This window comes from Hirundo rustica, chromosome 1 (genome assembly GCF_015227805.2).
Source record: "Hirundo rustica isolate bHirRus1 chromosome 1, bHirRus1.pri.v3, whole genome shotgun sequence".
Lineage (NCBI taxonomy): Eukaryota > Metazoa > Chordata > Aves > Passeriformes > Hirundinidae > Hirundo > Hirundo rustica.
Genome location: NC_053450.1, coordinates 125649094 through 125669883, shown reverse-complemented (window position 1 = coordinate 125669883; position 20790 = coordinate 125649094). Strand labels below are relative to the sequence as shown.

Here is a 20790-nt window from a genome sequence, read left to right as displayed (position 1 = left end):
TGGCTTATAGCTTAGTGATTTGTTTTGTATGACAACTTCTCACTCTTCTCTTAGAAAAAGTGAGTGGAGACACTAGGAAAATAATACTCTATCAAATTATTATTCTTTAAATAATTTGAGCATGGAAGGATTGATATAAGTAATAGAGGATTTTGAGAAGATCCACATCCTTTCTGACAGCAGCTGGAAAGAAGGCAAGACACCCTGTGGTATCTGAAATGGCTCAGTTTGGTTTGGTTTGTTAATACCTTCTTAAATAATAAACTAAAAAGGAAATTATAGAATTAAGGATTAACTTTATAAAGATCAATTTTTAATTAGAAAGTTTACATGTAGAATTATTTTTAGAATATTTTGATATCAGGTTTTCCTCTCTGTGCTTCTGCTTACTTGCAGAAAGTTTCCATGTCACTTTGAGAAAAATCCATTTGACCATTTGCAGACCTAATTAGAAGCACTGTAGGTTATCTCCTTGGAAGGAAATCTTCCTAAGAGGTGAGAAGAGATTAAGCAGCTGGGTTCCCTTGAAATCCAAAATGTAAACATGGAAAACCTTCTGGAAGGTGAAAAGGCAAGATGACCATCAGTTGCCTTAAAATATCCCTGAATTTTCTTAACATGATTTGAGAACTGGTCCATTAAAAGAGCATCTGTCAAAACAAAGGAAAAGATGGATTCAGATAATTCCAGAATAATGATTGCTTTTAAGCCTTGCTGAGATGATGATATACATGTTGAAAATTAAATCCTTTCACTTATTGTAATAGTCTTTAAAAGATACTACAGTTTTTCACACATTGATTACATAGATTTAAAAACTCATTTTTAAAGTGTATATAGATACACATATGACTTCAATTAAGAAAAACATTGATTATTAAGATTTATATTTTATTCCAAGAAGACTGTGAAAATTGGGTTGAATATACAGATTTTCCCCAAAAATCTTCATTGTGGAGTATGGAAATTCCACTCTCTTTTTCCCAGCCTATAAAGAGCTCTGCTATGACTTTTGGTCTCTGGTGGTGAGTAATGCTGCTCTAGGGTATGTAAAGGTACGTGTTCTCCTTTCTTTCCTCCACATTATTTCTGAAGAGGCACTACTTGGATTTAAAAACATCCTTGAGCATGGGCTTTCCTTGAGTCCAGTATGCTAAATCCTATGTTTTATTTCCAACATAACTACCTTCATATAGGGGTTCATCTGCAGCTAGAAAGAGTAGGGAAGTATTCTTTCAAGCACAAAGCTCTTTGAGTAAGAACCAAAGGATTCAGCTCTTCCTTCATCCCATCCCTTTTAAAGCAGCCAGGTGTAGTATCTCTACGGGGCACAGAAGTCAGTCTAACATCATGGTCCCTCTGATCTGCCTACAGGTTTGGGCAGTGTCTCTTAGCTCCCCGTGGCACAGCAGTTTCCTGTGGTCTGTAACAAGTGATAATTAGTCGCAGATGGGGTCATGCTCTTCTTTGCAGAGAGGAAGCAGAAAAGTGCAGTCCACAGTGTCTCTGCCCAGCAGGACCCTGCAGCAAAGGCACAGAGAAGATGCACGTCTGCTCTCATTGACTGTGGCGGCCAAGGCTGAATTTGGCCACAAGTGTAAAAACATTTTTAAGTGACTAAATTTAACATCTTCTAGTAAATATTCTTCTGGCTTGAATTTCAGTCTGAAGCAGAATTTGACAAAACATTGTGATTGGTTGGCTCCCAAGCATGCTTGAAAACTTACACTGGACAGTTTTCTTGCAGAGTGTGAAGTTATGTGCTTCTTTTTTGCAATCTGTTGAGCTGGCATTTAGGAGGGGATGGTAATTTAAATGGAAAGCTTGTACTCTGCAGCTTTCCAGCTGATGATGAAAAGTTGGCATTTTCTCCTTTGTGGAATTCAGTGTCAATCTGGGGCTGCTTGCCAGCTAGGCAGTGAGCTCTGCCAAGAGAGCATTAAAAGGGGTTATTTACCAAAACAGGTAAGCATTTCCCTCTTCAAAATGGAAATGTTTGTGGAAGTGAATATGGCCTGAGATCAATTTTAAATTGCATGGTAAACTTGCTCACCATCTCACATCCTCATTGTTAATCTAACTCTAATACTAGAAAGTAATTAACACCGAGTCCAAAAGACCTGTCAACTGCTGCTTACATAAACCCAGAGTCTAGAAATAGAGATCTGGATGGGATAGAAAACTGGAGCAATGTGTGTGCCAGAGGTCAGCATGGTGACATCGGAGTTCCCAAGGTGGGCAGTGCTAGGCAGGAAGTGGTTTGGCCAAGGAAACAGAGAATATTCTGATTCCAAAGTTACATAATTCCAAGGTATCTCTTGGTTTTCAGGGACTGGCAGGTGCTAATGACCCTTTGTGTCTTTGAACTTATTCCCAATGAAATCTGATTTATTTATTCACTGCGTTGAAACCCTTGATCACAAGATTACCTGCCTGAAGTGCTTATATGTAAACAGAGAGTGCAAATACTCTGAGAAAAGTGCTAATACAAGAACACATAATATAAGAGGAACTGTGAGATCTTGGAACTTACTCTTCTGTCATCATAGGCAACATTAAGAGCCACAAAACTCAGTCTTTATGCTGATAGTTTTTTACGTATTGTAACCAAGAAAGGGGGGTTGTGATTCTTCCCCCTGCAGCCCTGGCATCCCTGAGGAGCCTACCTGCCTCCTCCCTTTCCTCTGCTTCTGGCAGACTCTCCATGCTCCTTACCTTCTGCTTACACTTGCCTCACTTGTCAGTAATCTCGAACTGCACTCCACAACATTCTTCAGTGAAGCTAATCTTGGTACTTTAAAACATGACAGTGCTAAAGACAACATGGATATCACTAGAATTTTCAGCTCAATACAGACAGCTGTAGTTTCAGATTCTCTCCACATTCCCAAGGATCAATTCAGATCCCTTTCTGGGCACATGAAATTTCCATCATTAATTCCTTCTTCAAACATTTGTTGATATGCCTCTGGCAGATTTTGGCATACCAAGTGATTTTTTCTTTTTTCCCATTTACATTGTTTTTCCTATTTTGAAAATGATTACTGGACTCAGTTTCTACATTAATCTACTTTGGACACAAAAGCCCAATTCAGCCATGTAAAAGCTTTGAAAATGTGACCCTTTGTGTTGGGTCCAAACTGTCTCTCCAGTGGTTTGGTTATTTTTGCAGACTTGAGCTGTTCTTCTATGAGAGATTTCTTTCCTGATGGTGTATTCCCAGTGCCCTTTTTAGCTTCTTTTCTGTTACCCTCCTGATTTAATAGACTTCATGATCTGAATGCCAGTATGTGTAGGAGGGAAGGTGATAGTACCCTATATGCCAGGTGTAATTTCTTTTGTACAGTGTTAGGTCTAACTGCTGATATTTTCCAGGGGTACCTCTGTGTCTACACAGTTGTATGCAACTGTAGATAACTGCCAACAGAATCCTCCTTTTGAATGCAGTCTCATTTCAAAGGGAATTTCTGTTTCAATAGAAATAGCTGCCATAACCCACTGGCTTTATTTCCGCAGTGATTTTGTAAGGGGACTTCATTTGGGGCAATGCAGGATATATGGTGTAATGAACTCACTTGTGGAGCCTGATAAAATTTTCTTGATATGAGAGAGGGTCCAGGATCTGTTGGGCTGTGCTTAAGGATGAGGAGACAGAAAGGCTTAGGAGCCTGCCTCAGCCAAGACTGGAATAAAAAATGAAAGTTTTGTGGAGGAAAAAAGTTAAGGAAATGATCAAACATGCCCATTATACTCACATCACCTACAAATCCGTTAGTAGTGCTAACAGATGGAGTAATGATTTGGATAGGTGTTGGATGTTTTACCCTTTTTTTTCTTTTAAGGATTCATCAGCTTATGCTGATTTCTAAAAACACATCTGCCATTTCTAAATAATCACCTGATATGTCTAGATATTCAAATGAAGCCCTTTTTTTTTTTTTTTTTTTTTTTTTTTTTTTTTTTTTTTTTTTAATCTATACTGATAAAGAAAGAGGTGATAAATAAATTAGGGAAAATCAAACCTCTTGGTTTTTGGCTCTGGCAAAAATGCAGCTTTAAGGGGGGCATCAGAATATCCTTTTAATGGAAAATCTCCTCTAACTCTCTCTACATCAGTTGTTCCCATCTTAATGATTAGTACAAAGGGTCTGCATATAATTAGTACAAAAAGTCTGCCTAAAGAATCTTATACTCAAAATCTTATACACAGCTCTCACATATTGCAGTCTGGCAATTCCATACCTTTTACTATTATTCCTAGTGCTATGGCCTGGAGCTATTTTGTTCTGTTTGAGGGAAGTGAATTGGTCATCAAAGGCTTAGGAATTAGGAAATTGATGTAACAGAACCTTAAACTACTCCATGCTGTCCCTTATGGGTTCCTGCACCCAGCATGACCGAACAGAACTTCAGGGTTTTGTATTCTTCCTGGCCAAATGATAGATTACTTTAAACAGAAAATGACTAGTGATAAAGCAAATGCTTTTTATCTGCATAACTTAAGGTATGGATTATTAAGGTTTTTATATGTATTTTTGCTCTAAAATCTGTAAAGCTTGATCCGTTGGTTGGCATTTTTGTAGATATGCAGCTTCCCCCCAGTCACCTGAAAGAGATACCAAATAGAGCCACCTATGAAGATGATAAAGTACATGTGGTTCAAGGATTGCAAAAGTATCTTAAATATTATTTCTATTGTAATTGCTGTCTTTGTTCCTATTTAGTATGCATCGTGGATTAGCACAATCTTTCTTTGCACTTTGGTCTCTTTGTTAGCCAAGTAGCGCTGGGACCCAGTCAGGTCCAACCAGCACTTCTCTGCATGCTGGATCACTGAGCAGAATGGACTGATTTACGCTATTTGAAAACAAAACATAGTGCTATTGTTTCTAGCCAGAAGAAAACCTTCCAGCTGCAATCCCATATGGGCTTCTAAGGAAATAATGACATGAACAGCCCTATTCATTTTAGTTACCACGACTCCAAAGGACTGGTGATATTTGCAATGTCTTTATCGCTGACAGGCATTCACTGCTGATTGTAGTGGCAGGATCCCAGAAGTTTGGGGATTTGTAGCTAAGCTTGCTTAAAATAGCACCACTGAGGGAGTATCCACGCTGCAGTTACTTCCCACTATGTGTGCTTGGATCAAAGTTGATTTTATCTAGCTGGTGAGTAGCAATGCAGCAGTAGCAACCTGGAGGACAGTATATGATGGCTACTGAACTATTAACTTCGCAAAGGAAGCTCCTTGGGTGGGCTTCACTTGACCTAGTTTAAAATAGACCCAGGCATACTTAAGAAGGGAGTTTTGTCTGCAGTACAGATGTCTTCTGTCAACGGTGGTTGAACTTGCTTAGCTTTGGAGGGGAGAGACTGGTGTTGAGATTGCTCTTTTTTGCCCACCTTGACACAGTTGCTACTCCTCTGGACAGAAAACTGCACACCCAGCCATGGCAGTTTACATGGGGAAGCAGAAGGGCTTCATGACCCTTAGCCTTGTTCAAGGAGAATATAGTTATTACAGTGCAAGGAGAAACATTTAGCCCAAACAATTTTTTACCCTTTCTTTCCTGGGAGAAAATGTGTGGAAGGTGGACAGAAAAGCAGATGTGGGTGACATTTAAAATACAGTTTACTTTTTATATTTATCCACTGCAGGGCAAAAAATCACTTTGCAGTAACTGAACACTTCTTTCTGCTAGTGCAGCCCTACTCAAAGAATATACAATTGAAACTAGGAAATCAAAATGCAGCTGATTCTGTAAAAAACTTACTTAGGGAAATTTACTGCTAATCTGCATAACCATTTTTTTTATTTATTTCTTTATTTGAAATTAATGTTAAGCTAATAAAAGCAGCTGTGTTTTATGGTTTTTCCCTATAAACCTTAAAATGCGTAAGATGGTTAGATGAAATAACACCAGAAAAATAAAGATAATAGAGTGCACACTTTGGTTCCAGTGCAGCTTCAGCAAGGTTTTGTTTGGAGTGCCCAGCTGCATATACAGACGCAGTGGAATTTGGTTTGCGAGGAACCTACAAAAATTACACAAATAACTAGCATTTTTTAATGAATAATACACAGACATGCACCTGCTTCAGAGACTCCATAGATTAGTCTTGCAGCCAATAGAAAAGCCCCTTGGAATTCAATTACATGGCTGGAAAACAGAAAACAAAATCATGACTATACATTTAGAACTGATACTAGCAACATATTAACCAGTTCTTGGGCTGAGCTTTTCCTGAGGATTAGATTGTTTCAGTTTGTTTTATGTCCCTGTGGCTTATTGACTATTTATATTATTCTATTCTATTCTTTCAGCTGGAACCTCTCCCGGAAGATATTGTGCACCAAATCCCCAATATGAATGCAATAGCTTCTTTAAAAAAGACCACTGAAATTCAAAGTATGTTTCTCAGTTTGAGTTGGTGGGTTAGTGGGCTTGGGGTTATTTTTTATTATTAATTAATGTCGTAGATATTATTGTTTCAGAGAAAAGAGTGGGAAAATATTTTATGTGTAAATTGACATGGTGTGTCTAATATATATATATATATATATATATATATATTTATATATATATATATGTATGATTTTATTTTTATTTCTTCATCATTTCTTTGTTCCTCCCACACATTTAGTCATGAAAAAGTAACCCATTAAAATTATTTAAACATTTATGATTCCTGAATGTTCCCAAATATTTTCATTCCAGAGCAGCCTGGATGAAATAGATGTTTGTCAGTGAACAGACAGGTAAATTAAAGCTCAAACAAACAGTTTGTTTAGTTTTCTGAAGCCCTTTACAAGGTACTCACTTTGAGATTCAGAGGAGCTTGAGATACTGGTAAAAAGCTCCACATGGGCACTGATCCATGGAACAGTGATGAAACTTACATTATTTTATTGTTTGTGAGACAGAGGCTACATTATTGCTTCACTCGTGTACTCTGACCCTTTACTACTCAGATGCTTTAGGGTATTTGCTCACTGTAGAACTTTGTGCCATCAATTGCTTTAATCCAACTGAGCACACATCCCTAAAATTCTCTAATCTTCTGGTCTCTGCCATTTTACTGAGCCAGTGGGAGCTTCCTGACTCTTTCTACTGTTTGCTTTAGAATAACAAATGAATAACAAATGTTTTCCTTCACTTGAGATGAACCACAAATGGTTGAGATTCATCAACATGAAATACGTGCAGTTTTTAAAAGGGACACCAAGCCCAATTCACTGTTCATACAGTACTTCTCCATCTGATTTTAGTTGCAAAGTGAAAAAGAAAATTCATTGTAGGTATATAAATCATCATGCATATCCAGTAGACATCTAGATATGGAAAAGCTCTAATTAAATCAATTGTATATAGTATATTCCAATAAGTCCTTTGTGCTGTGTGGTAGGTTCTTGGGCAGCTCGAGAGTTAAAATTCCCTGTTAATAATCTGTTAATGATCTGGAAGGAGTGAGGAGGTTAAGGAGATTCATGTACTGTCCAAGATAGAACAGATTTGCAAATGATAAGGTCAGAATGCTACACACAGACCACAGACACAAAGAAAAGAGATGCAATTCTGTTTGAAATAAAACATGCATGTAATGGAAAATGGATCTGAAACAAAAAAAAAAAGGTGAATTGAGAAACAGACAAACAGAAGAGTAGGAATACAGATGGCTGTTGAGAGAGAAGGTGTGGATTTAGGATATATTTAGGAAATATACAGTGTAAATCTGAGAACATAGTCCAGAGCTCTGCAGAATGACTTGATTTTGCCACAATTAGGTTTCAGATGAACTGGTACAGTCATGCAATCCAGTGGGCTGTTCTGAAACCTCAGTCAGGCTACTCAGGGTTTGGACTTATTTACACACAACATTCTGCCTTTGTTTGCAACTAACTAAACAGTTATATTTACCTCATTTTGTCTGGAGAGAGATCAAGTATTAGAAAGGAAGATACTTGGATGATAGAAAGGAGCCCAGAGGAAGTTCAGTGCAGCTTCATGATGCATATTTAGATCTAAGAGAAGCAAGGACTTGTTCAATATTTTAGAGAGTTAGGCAGGCTGGAGAACATTAGACTGTTGAGTAGCACCTCAAGAGCTACTGAGGAAACTTGATCTGTTTGGATCATTGCATTGCCTTTGGATATTGGGTTTGTATTTCTGTGATCCAACTTTCATAATGGATATTAGCAACATTTTATACCAAATAAGCCCCTCCTATGTGCTTTTTGCAAAACCTTGAAGCTACAATACTTAGAAACTTTTTTTCTAACTAGAATAGAATTTCTATAAATGCTTTATAATGACAGTGATCCAATGCTTCTTTGAAAACGTAATACATTTGGAATTAGTAGTTCCCACACCCATGTAATAGGCTATTTCTGAACAACCCTGTTCAATAGCAGAATACCAACCCCAAACATTGTTTTTCAAGCAAGAAACGGTACGGCATGTCCAAATCTATGAAAAGCAATTACAAATGCCTATAGGAGTGACAGAAACATTCCCTTTTATTATTTCCTGGTAGTAGTCAGTGCTCACACAAATCTTTGAGGGAGACTTAAGCACATTTTCATGCTGAAAGCCAAAGCATACCTAGAAGACTGATTTGGTTACCTTGTTTTTTTCTTGCAATCCATGATTGCTCAAGTTTTGTATGAATGAAACCAGGAGTATGCTTCATTCTTTCCCTTGAGCTCCACCACATTCTTCTCTATGAATGCAACATTCTACAGCACTGGCAGATTTTCACATTCCAGTAGAGCACAGCAGAAATGGAATTTTCAGAGATCAGAGTGGTTGAGGCCAATGCTTTTTGGCTTCTTTTAATTGCCAATCCACAGCATACCTCCTAACACAGCTCCTTTGCAGCTGTGTGATGCAATTGCCTCCCCATTCTATACCTCTTTGCCTGCAAATCTTTTGGCTGAACATGCATTCAAGGTCTGTATGCTTTGTGTACAGCAAATAAATGTTGTCCTAGACGAAAGGAAGCTTGAAAACTCTTCTGCTTACCCAAGGTGTTTGCAAAGTACATTTTTTCGACTTTAAAGAAAACCTATCATTGCTTTTTCACAAGCATCACAGAGCCCTCTTTGCGTGAGGCACCTGCTCCTACTGGATGCCATTTCTAATTCTGACTGCTTAAACATTTCCCTCAGTGAACCACAAACATCCTGCCATGTAGTTCCTTTCTCCAGGACCATCCCCTGCAGTATAGGGGCTGCCACCTGCCTCCTGGCCTGACTCTGCTCTCTCCCTCGCTGAAGCCTCTCTCATAACACAACTCTCCGTGTGGGGAAACAAAGAACACCACCAGTGGCTTGGGAGTGAAGGGCAGTTAAATGGGCACAGAGAGCCCACTAATAAGCTTAAATTGGCCCTGAGTTTTAATGTTACAAGAAAGTCAGGATTCAGGGGGCAGCTGGCATGCAAGCCTGTGTGTGAATGAACGAATGTGATGTAGCAATCCTCACTGATGCTGTTTTATTGTTGCTGCAGGAGAGCAACACAGTGGTAGCTGGGTACTAATATTTTATTTTATGAATAAAAGCCCTTGAAAACTCCAGCAGTGAACATGGGTTCATTTCTTTTATAGGCAAGAGGGGGTATTATTCCCATGCCAACAGATTTGATTTTCTTGCACATCTGTTTCTGCAACAAAAACCCCACCCACTCTGTGAACATTTAGCTCATAAATTATAGGGTTTGAATTGGGTGTATATTGCAAAGACTGACTTTTGCACATAGGATCTGTGAGAACACTGTGGAATGCTCATATAACTTTTTGTTTGTTTTTAGTGTATTTTTTAATGAATAGAGAATATGGTCTCTGAGCACAGTAATAATAGAGAATATTTTTGTCTTGTTTTTATAAAATTTGCCAGGCTCCAATCATTGAGCCTACTGTTATGTACATAACTTTTTAGCTCTGTCTTTCATGTTGTTGGAGCAAAGCCAACCTCCTAACACTTAATCTCAACTTTGTAGGATACTTAATACACTTTACATTTTATCCCCAGAAGGTCCCCGTTATTTAAAGATTCTGCTAACTACTCAAACGTGCACACTATTAGAGTTCAAAGGACCACTCTGGCCATGCTCACTGGTTGTTCTTGAAGATTGACTTGGGCTTTCATCTTGCAATGATGTTTTTGAATAAAGATATTTTCAGACTTTATTGACAGCTGCTTTCTCACTGGAGGGAAAAGTTCATCCTTCCAAAAGCCTGAAACTGTGTTACCAAAGAGGGAGATTTCAGCAGCCTTTCTGCAGCACAGGCAGCACCACTGCTGGCGTGGCCTCCCAGCTGTCAAAGCCTCCAGCTACCCTCTGGATAAGCACCTCAGCTCAGCCTTCTGCCCAGCTGCCAAAATCCTCCTTTTAGTCCTTGGAAAGGTCCCCTGCTTGATCCCCTCTCTTTCACAGCTGTTGAAACCCTCCGTCTAATTCCCAGATAAGTACCCTGATCCAACCTCTGCAGCAGCTGCTGAAAGCTTCTTGCTAAACACTGAGTAAGCTCTGGTCCAGAGCTCCCAGACTTCCCAAAGCTCCTAATTCCCAGGTGTCTTCCACCTGGCAATTAGTGAGTGCTCAGCGTTTTACTGGACTGTTAAGAAATATATATGTAAATTCATATTTGTTCATGTCGTTTCCAAAATCCAACTGTTTAATAGCCATGCAGTAGCAGATAATTTTATATGTTTAGAATGAGTCACCTACCATTATTTTTTGCATTTCCTGATGAGCTTCTTCTGTTGCAGGCAGAAATCTGAAAATACTCATGCTTTAATCCACTGCCATTTTTTTACATTGCAGACCAGAAAGCTCTATCCCTTGTGATACCTGGCAGCTTTCCAGCAACAGCCAGTTCATATATGAAAGTTTTAACTAAATTATTGTTCTGGTATACGCCCTGAGGTTGGAGGAGAAAGAACATCCAGGACTAACAAACCTGATTGTTCTGGCAACACCACTTCAGTCTGAGCTGGCATTTCTGACTTCTTTCCTTTTCAAGACAGTGCTGTGTGAGCACTTTGTGCAACAATGTACATTTTCCTACATTTTGCTGTCTCTGCATCAACTGTGTGCTATATCAGAGCTCCTAGTTATCAACCCTGCTCTGAACTCCCATCACCTTGTGTAGATAAAGCCAATAGCCTTCCTGACAATCTGTGTTCATTAGCCTGTGTGTTACTCCTCCAGTTTATTACCTTCTGGGGAAGGGTGTGACACAGCTCTTGGAATGAAAGCACTTTCCAACTTGGCATTCTTGGGTTCAGAAATAGACCTCTTCACTGCAGTCTGAAATTTCAACTGTACTGCTTACACCACAGTGATTTTAAATTATAATCACTCAGTGTTGAACTAAGTGATTACTGTTCTTGTACCACCATGCTAGCTAAAATTCCCATAAATTATTATGTGTGTTTTCCTTAGGCAAGTACTGGAAGTCAGTGGAGCCATACTCTGTGCCAGTGGATTGTGCTCTGGCTGAGTCTCAGAAACAAGAGAGGGAGGAAACAGAAACAGTATCTGCTATGGCCTCTCTTTCAGTGGATGTTGAGCAGTGTATTCCTCAGGAAGGCAGCAGGTAAGTGCATGAAATTATTACAGAGAACAAGGCTTTCACTTCAGCCAAGTGAAACGGAGAAGAAAAGAAGATTAAGGGACGTGTCTGGTTCTGTCCCCGCACCGGGCGGGAGCTGACCTCCGGCTAGCTCAGGTTAACACAGCCACAGAAGTTCCCAGTCCGGGGGGCATGCAGGCTATTACCTGCCGGCTCGGCTTCTCGGCAGCTGGACTCAATAGTGTCGTGACAGCAACGGCAGCAGAAGAAAAGATTGGCTCTCAGCTTTGCAGGTTAAAAGGTGTTTATTCAGGCTGGGCTGTGGGAAGCCCACAGCCAGTCCAAACCTCAGGCTAGAGAGGCCAGAGACCCAGAGCTGAAGAGCTGAGGAGCTGAGAGCTCCGAGCTGAGACCCCCGAGCTGAGAGAGTCCCTCTGCCACCTTATAAGCAGGGGAGGGGTTCCAGGGGGGTTACAACAAGACAACAAATCAGGGGATTCAGGGGGTAACAAGGTGTGCCCACCCCCAAGCCCTGGACCACTAAAATCCAGAGCTAAAGGAATTCCCCCCAGGGGACCTATCACCTGAAGCCCTCTCCCTGAGATTTCACAATCCGGGAGGGACCCCTGGAGTGATAGACAGGCTGCCCCAGAGAGGGGGGTTGGGGCAGAGGAGATGTTACAAGTCAGGTGAGGAGTGGGAGGACTGACACAAAACACCTTATTATACAGACAACACAAAAGGGATACAGAATTGGGGATACAGTGAAATGAACCATAACATAAACTTCTTATAAAAACCTAATAAAACAGTTCTACACCACCACAAAGGGATTAAGATTTCAAAATTATCTGCTAATTTAGATACCTGGAGGTTTTCATCCCTGGATTTCAGTCCTCTCAGCCACTGGAAGCAGAGATATTGTATGCTAGCGGTTTTTGGGGGTTGGTATCTCTATTTCTGTACTAAAGTTCATGATTAGTACAAGAACATTGTTTTCTTGCCATGTCTAATTCTTGCTACTTCAGAAAAAGTGCAATATCCCTGTGAGGTAAATAGACGTGGTCAAGTGTAATCAGCCATGTTCTTCTCATTAGAAGCTTCTCAAATCTATTTTAGTTTTAATTTTCTAGGAAAGCATTCAACAAACAGTCAGATAAATTTAATAACAATGGACTTAAAACATTATTAAGTCATATTAGACAGGCATTAAAAGTTACTTCCCTGGAAGTTATGTGAACAGTGCCAGTATAAAACTTAAAGCAGTCCTGACCAGGATTAGGGCCAGCATTTTCTATGTACTAAGATGAAGGTACACCACCAAAGAATGAGAATGCTGGTTTTTCCAGCTTGTCATCTGCTTTTTACATTAATGAAGATTGCTTTCAACTTCCAAATTAAGAAAATTATGCAGTAAATGCTATTGTGTGTTTTGCCAGTTACATGTGAAAAAAAACTCAGTAGCCACTGAATATTCTCTCATCTATAATCAGAAAAGCCACTGCAGAAGTTTTTGGAGTTTCCTGTTTTTTTTCATTTTAAGGACAAACTTTCCTGGTCTTCGCCAATAGAGGAAGAACTTCTTGGGTTCCACCATACACAGAAAGCAGAGGAGGGAGGAGGAAATATGAAAAAAGCCTTATAAGGAGAGTCATCAGCTCATCAGGCTGTGGAACAGCAGTAGAGAAAGGAGGGAGCTGTGGGTAGGGACGTAGGGACAGCAGTGGTGGGAGCGGAGCCAGAAAGATCCATGGTTCCTACATTGTGACTGCTTCTCAGTTGCTTCATTTATTTCCTCCTGTGCTGTGTTTTTCAATCAGAACTGAACTGATAGGCACCAAGGGGACTAGTGCAATGCTCAAGGCTGTGGATGTGTTTGGGAGTGAGCATCCCTCATAACAGTGGCAACACTCATCTGTCAAAGAATTGAGGCATGGCTCAAAGGGATACACAGGGAATAGAACTAGCTAGTAAAGTTCACAGTATTTTCATAATTACCTTTCCAATTGTAATTATATTTTAATACACCATGACTATTCTTGTGCTGGGAATATTGCAGACAACTTTGTAAAAGCTTAGAGAAGAATCCATGATGAACTCAAGATGCATTTTAGATTTATGACTGTGCTAATCAGTGTTCAGCTAAGGAATAATGTAGTTTTTCATATAAGTTTCTGACAGTTACAAGACACTTCTGCTAGCTAGGGACAGAAAAATTCCCACTTGTGTGTGAATAGCTCTGAAATATAAATAATTTTAGTTAAAGTATTGGAAATTATGCAGTCAAGCAAATTAAAGCTATAAATTGTCTGGAAAAGGGCATGGCTAATTTTGTGTATTTTTACATTGCTGAGAATAACCAAAAATTTTGTTATGTGCCTCCACTCAAAACTACAACTACCAAGAGCAACAGCTACTCCTACATGATTTGAATAAAATAACCTTTTGACTAACACTGCACTTAATTACTGCACTTATTAGCTACAAACTGATAACCTGTGACAGTTTCCACCCATTCTGAAAACAGAATTTCAGGGCAGTGCTGAGAAACATGGAAAAAAATGGATGTACTGAAATGAACACAAGTGGAATTCATGTGGCTGCCAGATTCATTACACTTCATCAGTTCTGGACTCTTGTAGGGATGAATCCATTGTGATGAATTGTTTTGTGGAAAAATGACTTCGTTTGGAATATCTTCTGTGGTGCTGCAGACATTTGTCAAGGAGGAGGAAAAAAAAAAAAAAAAAAAAAAAAAAAAAGCAGGCTATGCACGCATGTGTCCGGAAATCTCTTTCTACATTTGTAAACCTCAGAGAAGTCACATGAAGCCAAGTTGCCATCAGAGAGTGACAGGACAAAAAAAATGCTGTCCCATTGGAGCAAAATTGATAGTTAGGTTTTCTGAGGCTTCTGAGCATAATTTTCTTAGTTTTCTTCCTGATGACTGTGAGGATCAATATGAAATTGCATGCTTTGGGTTCTGTGTAATTTTCTACATTTCTACCACGTAAGCACGCCATCCATTTCATAGGTACATACCAACACAAACAGCAGTAATGTAGAGATGAGTTCAGCTTTACTACAAGCAACATTAAAAACCGTGAAAAAGCAAAGGACCATGTATGCAATGCCCCTTCTCCAGCCACTTCCTGTGGCAAACAGAGGGCAGCAGGGATGTGAGGAGGCATGTGGACATGTCTCAAGCTCTGTAGAAGGTGTGCCCTTCCTCCTGTTGGTATTGATGCGGTCACCTTCTGAAGACCTGCTGCAAGCTTTTGCAGAGTGTTCTTGTGGGAAAGTTGTTTGTGACAGGTAGGGTGGGAGCAGAACAGGAAGCGCTGTGGCTGACAGGGTTCCTTCATTACACCAGGAGTTAATTTGCTTCCTCTTAATTCCCACCATGGTCAGGCAGGCTGATAGTTCTGGCCTGCAGCTCTAAGGCTGTTTCACTGATTTGATGGCAGAGATTCTGTCACTCCAGCTCTGCATGGTCAGGCCTCCAGATGAGGAGCAGCAACAAGAGTCTCTTTGCGGGAAACTCTGGCCAGTTATGTTGGAGGATATATTGGTGTTGGAGTGAGATGACTCACTTGAAACTCAGATTTTGGGTAAAGCAGCTCTTTTCCTGGCCAACTCATATCTGACTCATTTACCACTGATGGATAAAATGCTCCTGGCTAAAGCCCATATTAAGTATTTTTATTTCTTTCTTCTCTCTTCTTTCTTTTCTTCAAGTGACAGTGCCGATTATTTTTTTACTTGATTTTCTCTGGCAGGGTAAATGAAGAAAAAAGTGAAAAGCTGCTATGCTTTTGGTGTTTTATTTTACCAAAGCATAACTCTGCATTTTAAGATCCAATTGAATCTTAATTATAGACTTTGGAAGAGTACAGATATAGAAAAAAGAGTTTGTGGATAGGAAAGGAAACGTGTATGGTGCTAACGGGGATTTAAATAGAGATGCAATTAAAGAAACAAGCATGCCCTATAAAACATTTCTAACTACCAGAACTTTTGTGTGTTGATAACTGTTTAGTCCCTATGTGAGATACAAATTCAGCTGATTAGAATTTTGCTTTGGCCAGACATCTGTTTCAGAAATCATGCTGTGAAAATATTCAGTACACTGCTGTCCCTGATACCTTGGAGCTTCTGTATGTTTCTTCTTAAAATGGAAAAGGAAAAGGGTGTGGAGGGAGATCTTTGCACTTACTATTTTTACAGGAAGCAGTAAATCTTGAGAATGACATTTATCAGAATTTGACTTTGTGGCTCTGGTTCAGCTGAGTGTAGATTTTACTCAAATGGAAATAAAAACAAAGTATAATTTTTATTCTTACTGTTACAGAGCTACCAGTTGCAGTTTCAGTCAAATTGCATTATATTATATGCTAGAGCAAATAGTCGAATTATGGGGTACAGCTAGCCACCATTTAGGGTCACTTGCCATATTTGTCTATCAACTCATAAATCTTCATTTGGCATTTCACTATTTGGATATCTACCTCAGCTGTGCTGAGTACACAGCACACATCTGGCCATACCCCACAGGGATTACAATCCCCTCCAGGCTCAGGAGCTGCAGAATAGCTTTCCCAGGTCAGCCTTACCCTTATCTTGCCCACCTTCTCATCCTTGGTGGTGGGTGCATAAGGAAGAGAACCAGAAATAGAGGAGGTTGAGAGCCAGCCTTGCCCTGGTGAGTTGATAGATCTCAACTGCTGTATTTGACCCATCCTGTGTTAAAGCCTTGAGGATACATACACAGGCATAAACTTTTCTAAACCTTTTTGAACCGGCTTATGCTTCTGGCACTTGGGTAGTGAATCCCACAGCCTCATCAAGCATTGCTCTGCTTTTTCTTATTAACCAATAAAATCACTGGGAAACCCCTAGGTCTTGTCTTGTGAGAAAGAAAACCACCCCTTTTCTTACTCATAATCTTTGACCTATATCTGGTTTTAAAGGCTTGAGCTTCTTAATACTCTGTATTCCTGCTGGTATGAAAATAATTTCTTACCTTTGATGATTTTTGCTCCTCTCTGTGCTTTTTGTAGTTTGGGATGGAGTAAAAGCTGTATGCAGGACTTCAGGTGCTGGGCACATTGTGAATTTAGATAGTAGCTAATATTGGGGATGTTTTGTTTCTGTGGCTTTCTGCTTCTCTACTATTAACTCCAAACTCTCAGTCATAGCCATCACTGTTAGAACAGTTAAAGCTGTCCTCTCTCATTTTGTGCATTGTATTTGCATTTTTTGCCTTCTTCTCCATACAGAAATGCTGTTATGGGCCTTACAGCTGGGTAGTATTGGCAATTTGGCTTCATCAGCAAACAATATCCCCTAGATCTACTTGTAGTCTGCTTAGTCTTTTTGAGATGCTCTGGAGAATTCCTCCATGGTGAAAATTCACCAATATTATTACACATTTCCTGGTTTTGATGTATTATTAATCTGTGAAAGGACCTTCTCCCAACAACCTAGGTTCTTCTAAGCACCTAATAAAATTGTTGGATGACCTTCTTTGCAGAGGACAATCACTTGATCCCTCTTCCCTAATTTCCTTCAGAAAATTCTAATGAATTTGAAAAGATTGCCATCTTTTTTAAGTGATAAGACCTAACTCTTACCAAAATGACTGTTACCTAAATGCCTACTAATTCCATCACTGATTGTAGCTGCTTTCAATTTTGCCATATAGGCTTACTGTACCTCCTGTGGTTTCCAAAAGGGGAGCTGCTTTTCTTGCCTCTCTACCTCTTGCTGAGTTAAGCTGTAGAATATGCTCAATAACTATTTCTTTAACAACATCCTATTCGTATTTCCCTGGAACTTAGCAGACAAATATAATCTGCAAAGAAATTTGGCAATGTTTGGTGTATCAGTTTGTTCTAGCACTGGTTCAGTTTAGAATAGTTCATCTGCAAGTAATAAAATCTCACTGACACTTCTCTAGTGAACCCAGATATAAATAGTTAATTTTGCTCTTTGTGGTCTACCTTCCTTGATGCTCCTTTTATGCTTTGATCATTTCCTCTGATGTATTTTGAAAGATCTTTTTATTATTAGCTTTTATGCCTTTAATATGTTGCTCTTCAGACTTTCCATTAGTTTGCTTCATTGAGGGTTTACATTTAACTTGCCAGAGTTTATATTTTTTTAATTTGCCTTGTTTGGACATTACTTCCTCTTTTGAGAGTATATATGGAGTTACCTTATTCTGCTCTTAAACTAGGATGGTTTTTGCATTTAGTTCCTTTCTCTTTGATCCGTACTAAGTCCATTTTTATTAGGATATACACTTACTCAGGATGTCTTATATAATGTCTTTAGACACTCCCCAAATCACCTTCATGATATAGAAATGTACCTCTTTTTCCCCAGCCCTTTGCTACCAGAGGATCACTTTTCAATCACAACGAACTTCCCTGAAACAGCTGAGTTAAATTAGGAACAGATTATGGCATAAAACAGCCATACCATACCAGAAAAATCTATCTTTTGTTCAACAGTTTCTACCTTGGAAAGATACCTTAAATTTTTATTTTTGTGTGTGTGATAATGTAGCTAAGAGGAATCTCTGTAATCCCATTTAAAAAATAAGGTAAGAGAAAGAATTTATTTTTTTGGGTGATGCACTGAGTTTATCTACATTCTTAAATACTATCTTTTAAAAATTTGTAGATATTAATTACTTTTAATAGTTTTCTCATAAATAACATTTAGTCTCAATTTCCACAGAACAATATTTAAGATGTCACATGTTTTGCCAGATTTTATCCATATGATGCAAAGAGATTATTTCATTCTGCCATAGTCAGAATTCTACATATAGAGAGCTAAAGATGAGCACTCTTCACAGCACACCGACATAAAGTGAATGCAGGAGGGCTCAGCTCCTAGGAACTTGCAGTTTAAATGAGCCACATTGAAGGCTTAGAGAAAAATCTATAATCATTACAATCTCAATTGGTGTCTTTCTGAATTTGCTGACTACATAGAATTGGTTTAGATCAGACCTGAGCTCACAGCTGCATCTCAAGGAACTGCTCAGAGCATACAATGTGGGATGGGGGCTTCTGCCTGTTTTACGTTTTTATGCCAACTTCCCGTCAGCTACAGGAAGACTGACTGAACTGAGGTAACTCACAATGACAAAGCTGAAGTAACACAAATTTGGCCTGTCAGATTCTGCCCCCTTGACTTTTCTTTTGACAACTTTTGATTTTGTCAGAATGGGCATATATTGATTCTCTGCTCAGTGCTATGGGATTTACAGTGTTTTTCTCTCTGTCCTTTGGCCCCAAAACAGTACTAGCTCTCACACAAAACTAGCCTGAGCCATTATCTCCTAAATATAAATGTTTTTAATGATAAACTATTGACTAAATCCAGTGACTTCTCTGACACTAATAAAATGAAGTTAAAGCATACACATAAGTCTTCAAAAGGAGACTGAAGAAGACTGTGAGAGTACCCACACTGTGAGCCAAGTGCTGGATTGGCACGGTGTTCTAACCTTATCTCCCTTTCCTAAAAAGGATCTTACATCTGGCACTTATATATAAAAAAATATTGTTGGTGCTTATGCTCTGGCTGGTGAAGAATGCTGGCCTGTTGTTGGAATATATTGGAGTATATTAGAATATAGCACTCAAGATCAGTGAGAGCCACTCCTGGCCCTCAGAAGCAACTTTGTCAGTGAAAAATTTCCCAGTGAAAGAAGTCCTAAATAAGATCCTCAACTGTACTATTGCTTCCATAGGTTCTTATACAGAGTCCAAACCACTACTCTTCCTTCCAGAGGTTTTCCAGAGCTTCACTCCTTCCTGATCTGCCAATCATCACCTGAAATCTTTTAATACATATTGTTTCACATTTGCAGAACCTAAAAACTGAACTGTCATCTTCTTCTCAATTATCTTCTTTTCAGACAGACCCATAAGGTTCTGGATGCTTAACAAGGGCTTATCGACCCTCTGTGTTATGCCAGAGGACATTCCGGTCTCCCACAAGTGGCTGGAGAAAGTGGAAGTGTGTGGTCAGCACAACAGCGACACACCCTTAGTATGAATTCCTCGCCTGGTGTGTGATCTTTTATTACACCTGAGGACCTCAGCACCAGGCAGGGCTCTGTCTCACCCTGGCTGCCACTGTGGGCTCTCTGCTGCAAGCCAGAACAAAGCAAAAAGGAGAAAAGAGGGAGAGCAAGGGGGGCTTCACCTCACTTCTCAGAAATGAGGGAGCCACAGTAGTTACTGTACATGGGAAATATCCTCCACCATGTGGTGAGGAACTAAAGATTTGAGATTTATAGATTAATCACCTTTTAGAGTCAATACCCTTCAGAAAGTGAGTAGTCTGAAAAACATCATCTTCTTCACGTCATTCACCTGACATATTTTTCAACACGATATCAGTGATCATTCCAAATCATAAAGGAATGACCTTTATAAAATAATTTAGGGACATACTGCTAATTTTTTTCAATGGGAATGACTTTAATAAATTCCAGATTCATTTAAAATTCTCTGAATTTGCTGAATAAACTATCAAAGCCCAAGCAAGCCCCCATTAATTACTTTTTTTCCCCATGAGATCTCATGAATTTGTACTTTCTGAGGAATGTTTTACTGAAGCCAGTTATTATATTGGCTTACAGGAATTAACTGGTAATCATCTCATTTATTAATTTATATTTATTTTTCTCCCTTGATTTCAAAATTGCTTGAAATTACTATTTTAAAGTAATTCTTAAGGCTGAAAGACTGAGATGAAAAATACTTTCTGTCCAAATTCTTTGCTCTTCAATAGTGAGGTCTCTCCATGACCTCAGAAGCTTTTTATGATTTCATATATTTTATAATTGCCATCATATTCCTCAGGTGCAGTAGCTTGTCAGATACGAGAATTTGCAAAACTTGATGTCAGCTCCGCGTATGCATCCTCATCATTTTCTTATTGGTTGTCTTAGAGAGCTCCTCTTGCCTAAGCTGATAATTTCCCCGAGGTTTTCATATAAAAGGTATAATCTGATTTGATATAATTAATAGATACTTTGTCTTTGATAGCGGTCTGCTGATCAGGTTCAGGATTTAGTCTCAAAAATTGCAGGCAGGAAATGTGTTTATGAAAATGCAAAATCAAAAACTAGGAGCATGGAGAAGAATCTCAGAGGGAACGCTACTTGGCTACTAGTGAACTATT

At 39.2% G+C, this 20790-nt stretch overlaps 1 protein-coding gene across 16 annotated transcripts in view; it reads left to right on the top strand.

Annotated features, from left to right (window-relative positions):
- Nucleotides 1-20790, top strand: part of HDAC9 (histone deacetylase 9) — a 466388-nt gene that overhangs the window by 432622 nt on the left and 12976 nt on the right. For 14 of the 16 annotated variants that reach the window (XM_040083672.2, XM_040084792.2, XM_040084020.2 and 11 more), the window contains 2 exons: nucleotides 6329-6413; nucleotides 11451-11604. In XM_040083672.2, the coding sequence (XP_039939606.1) occupies nucleotides 6329-6413; nucleotides 11451-11604 (239 nt within the window). The remainder of the gene's footprint in view (nucleotides 1-6328; nucleotides 6414-11450; nucleotides 11605-20790) is intronic. The other 2 variants (XM_040084440.2, XM_040084347.2) reach the window with 1 other exon arrangement.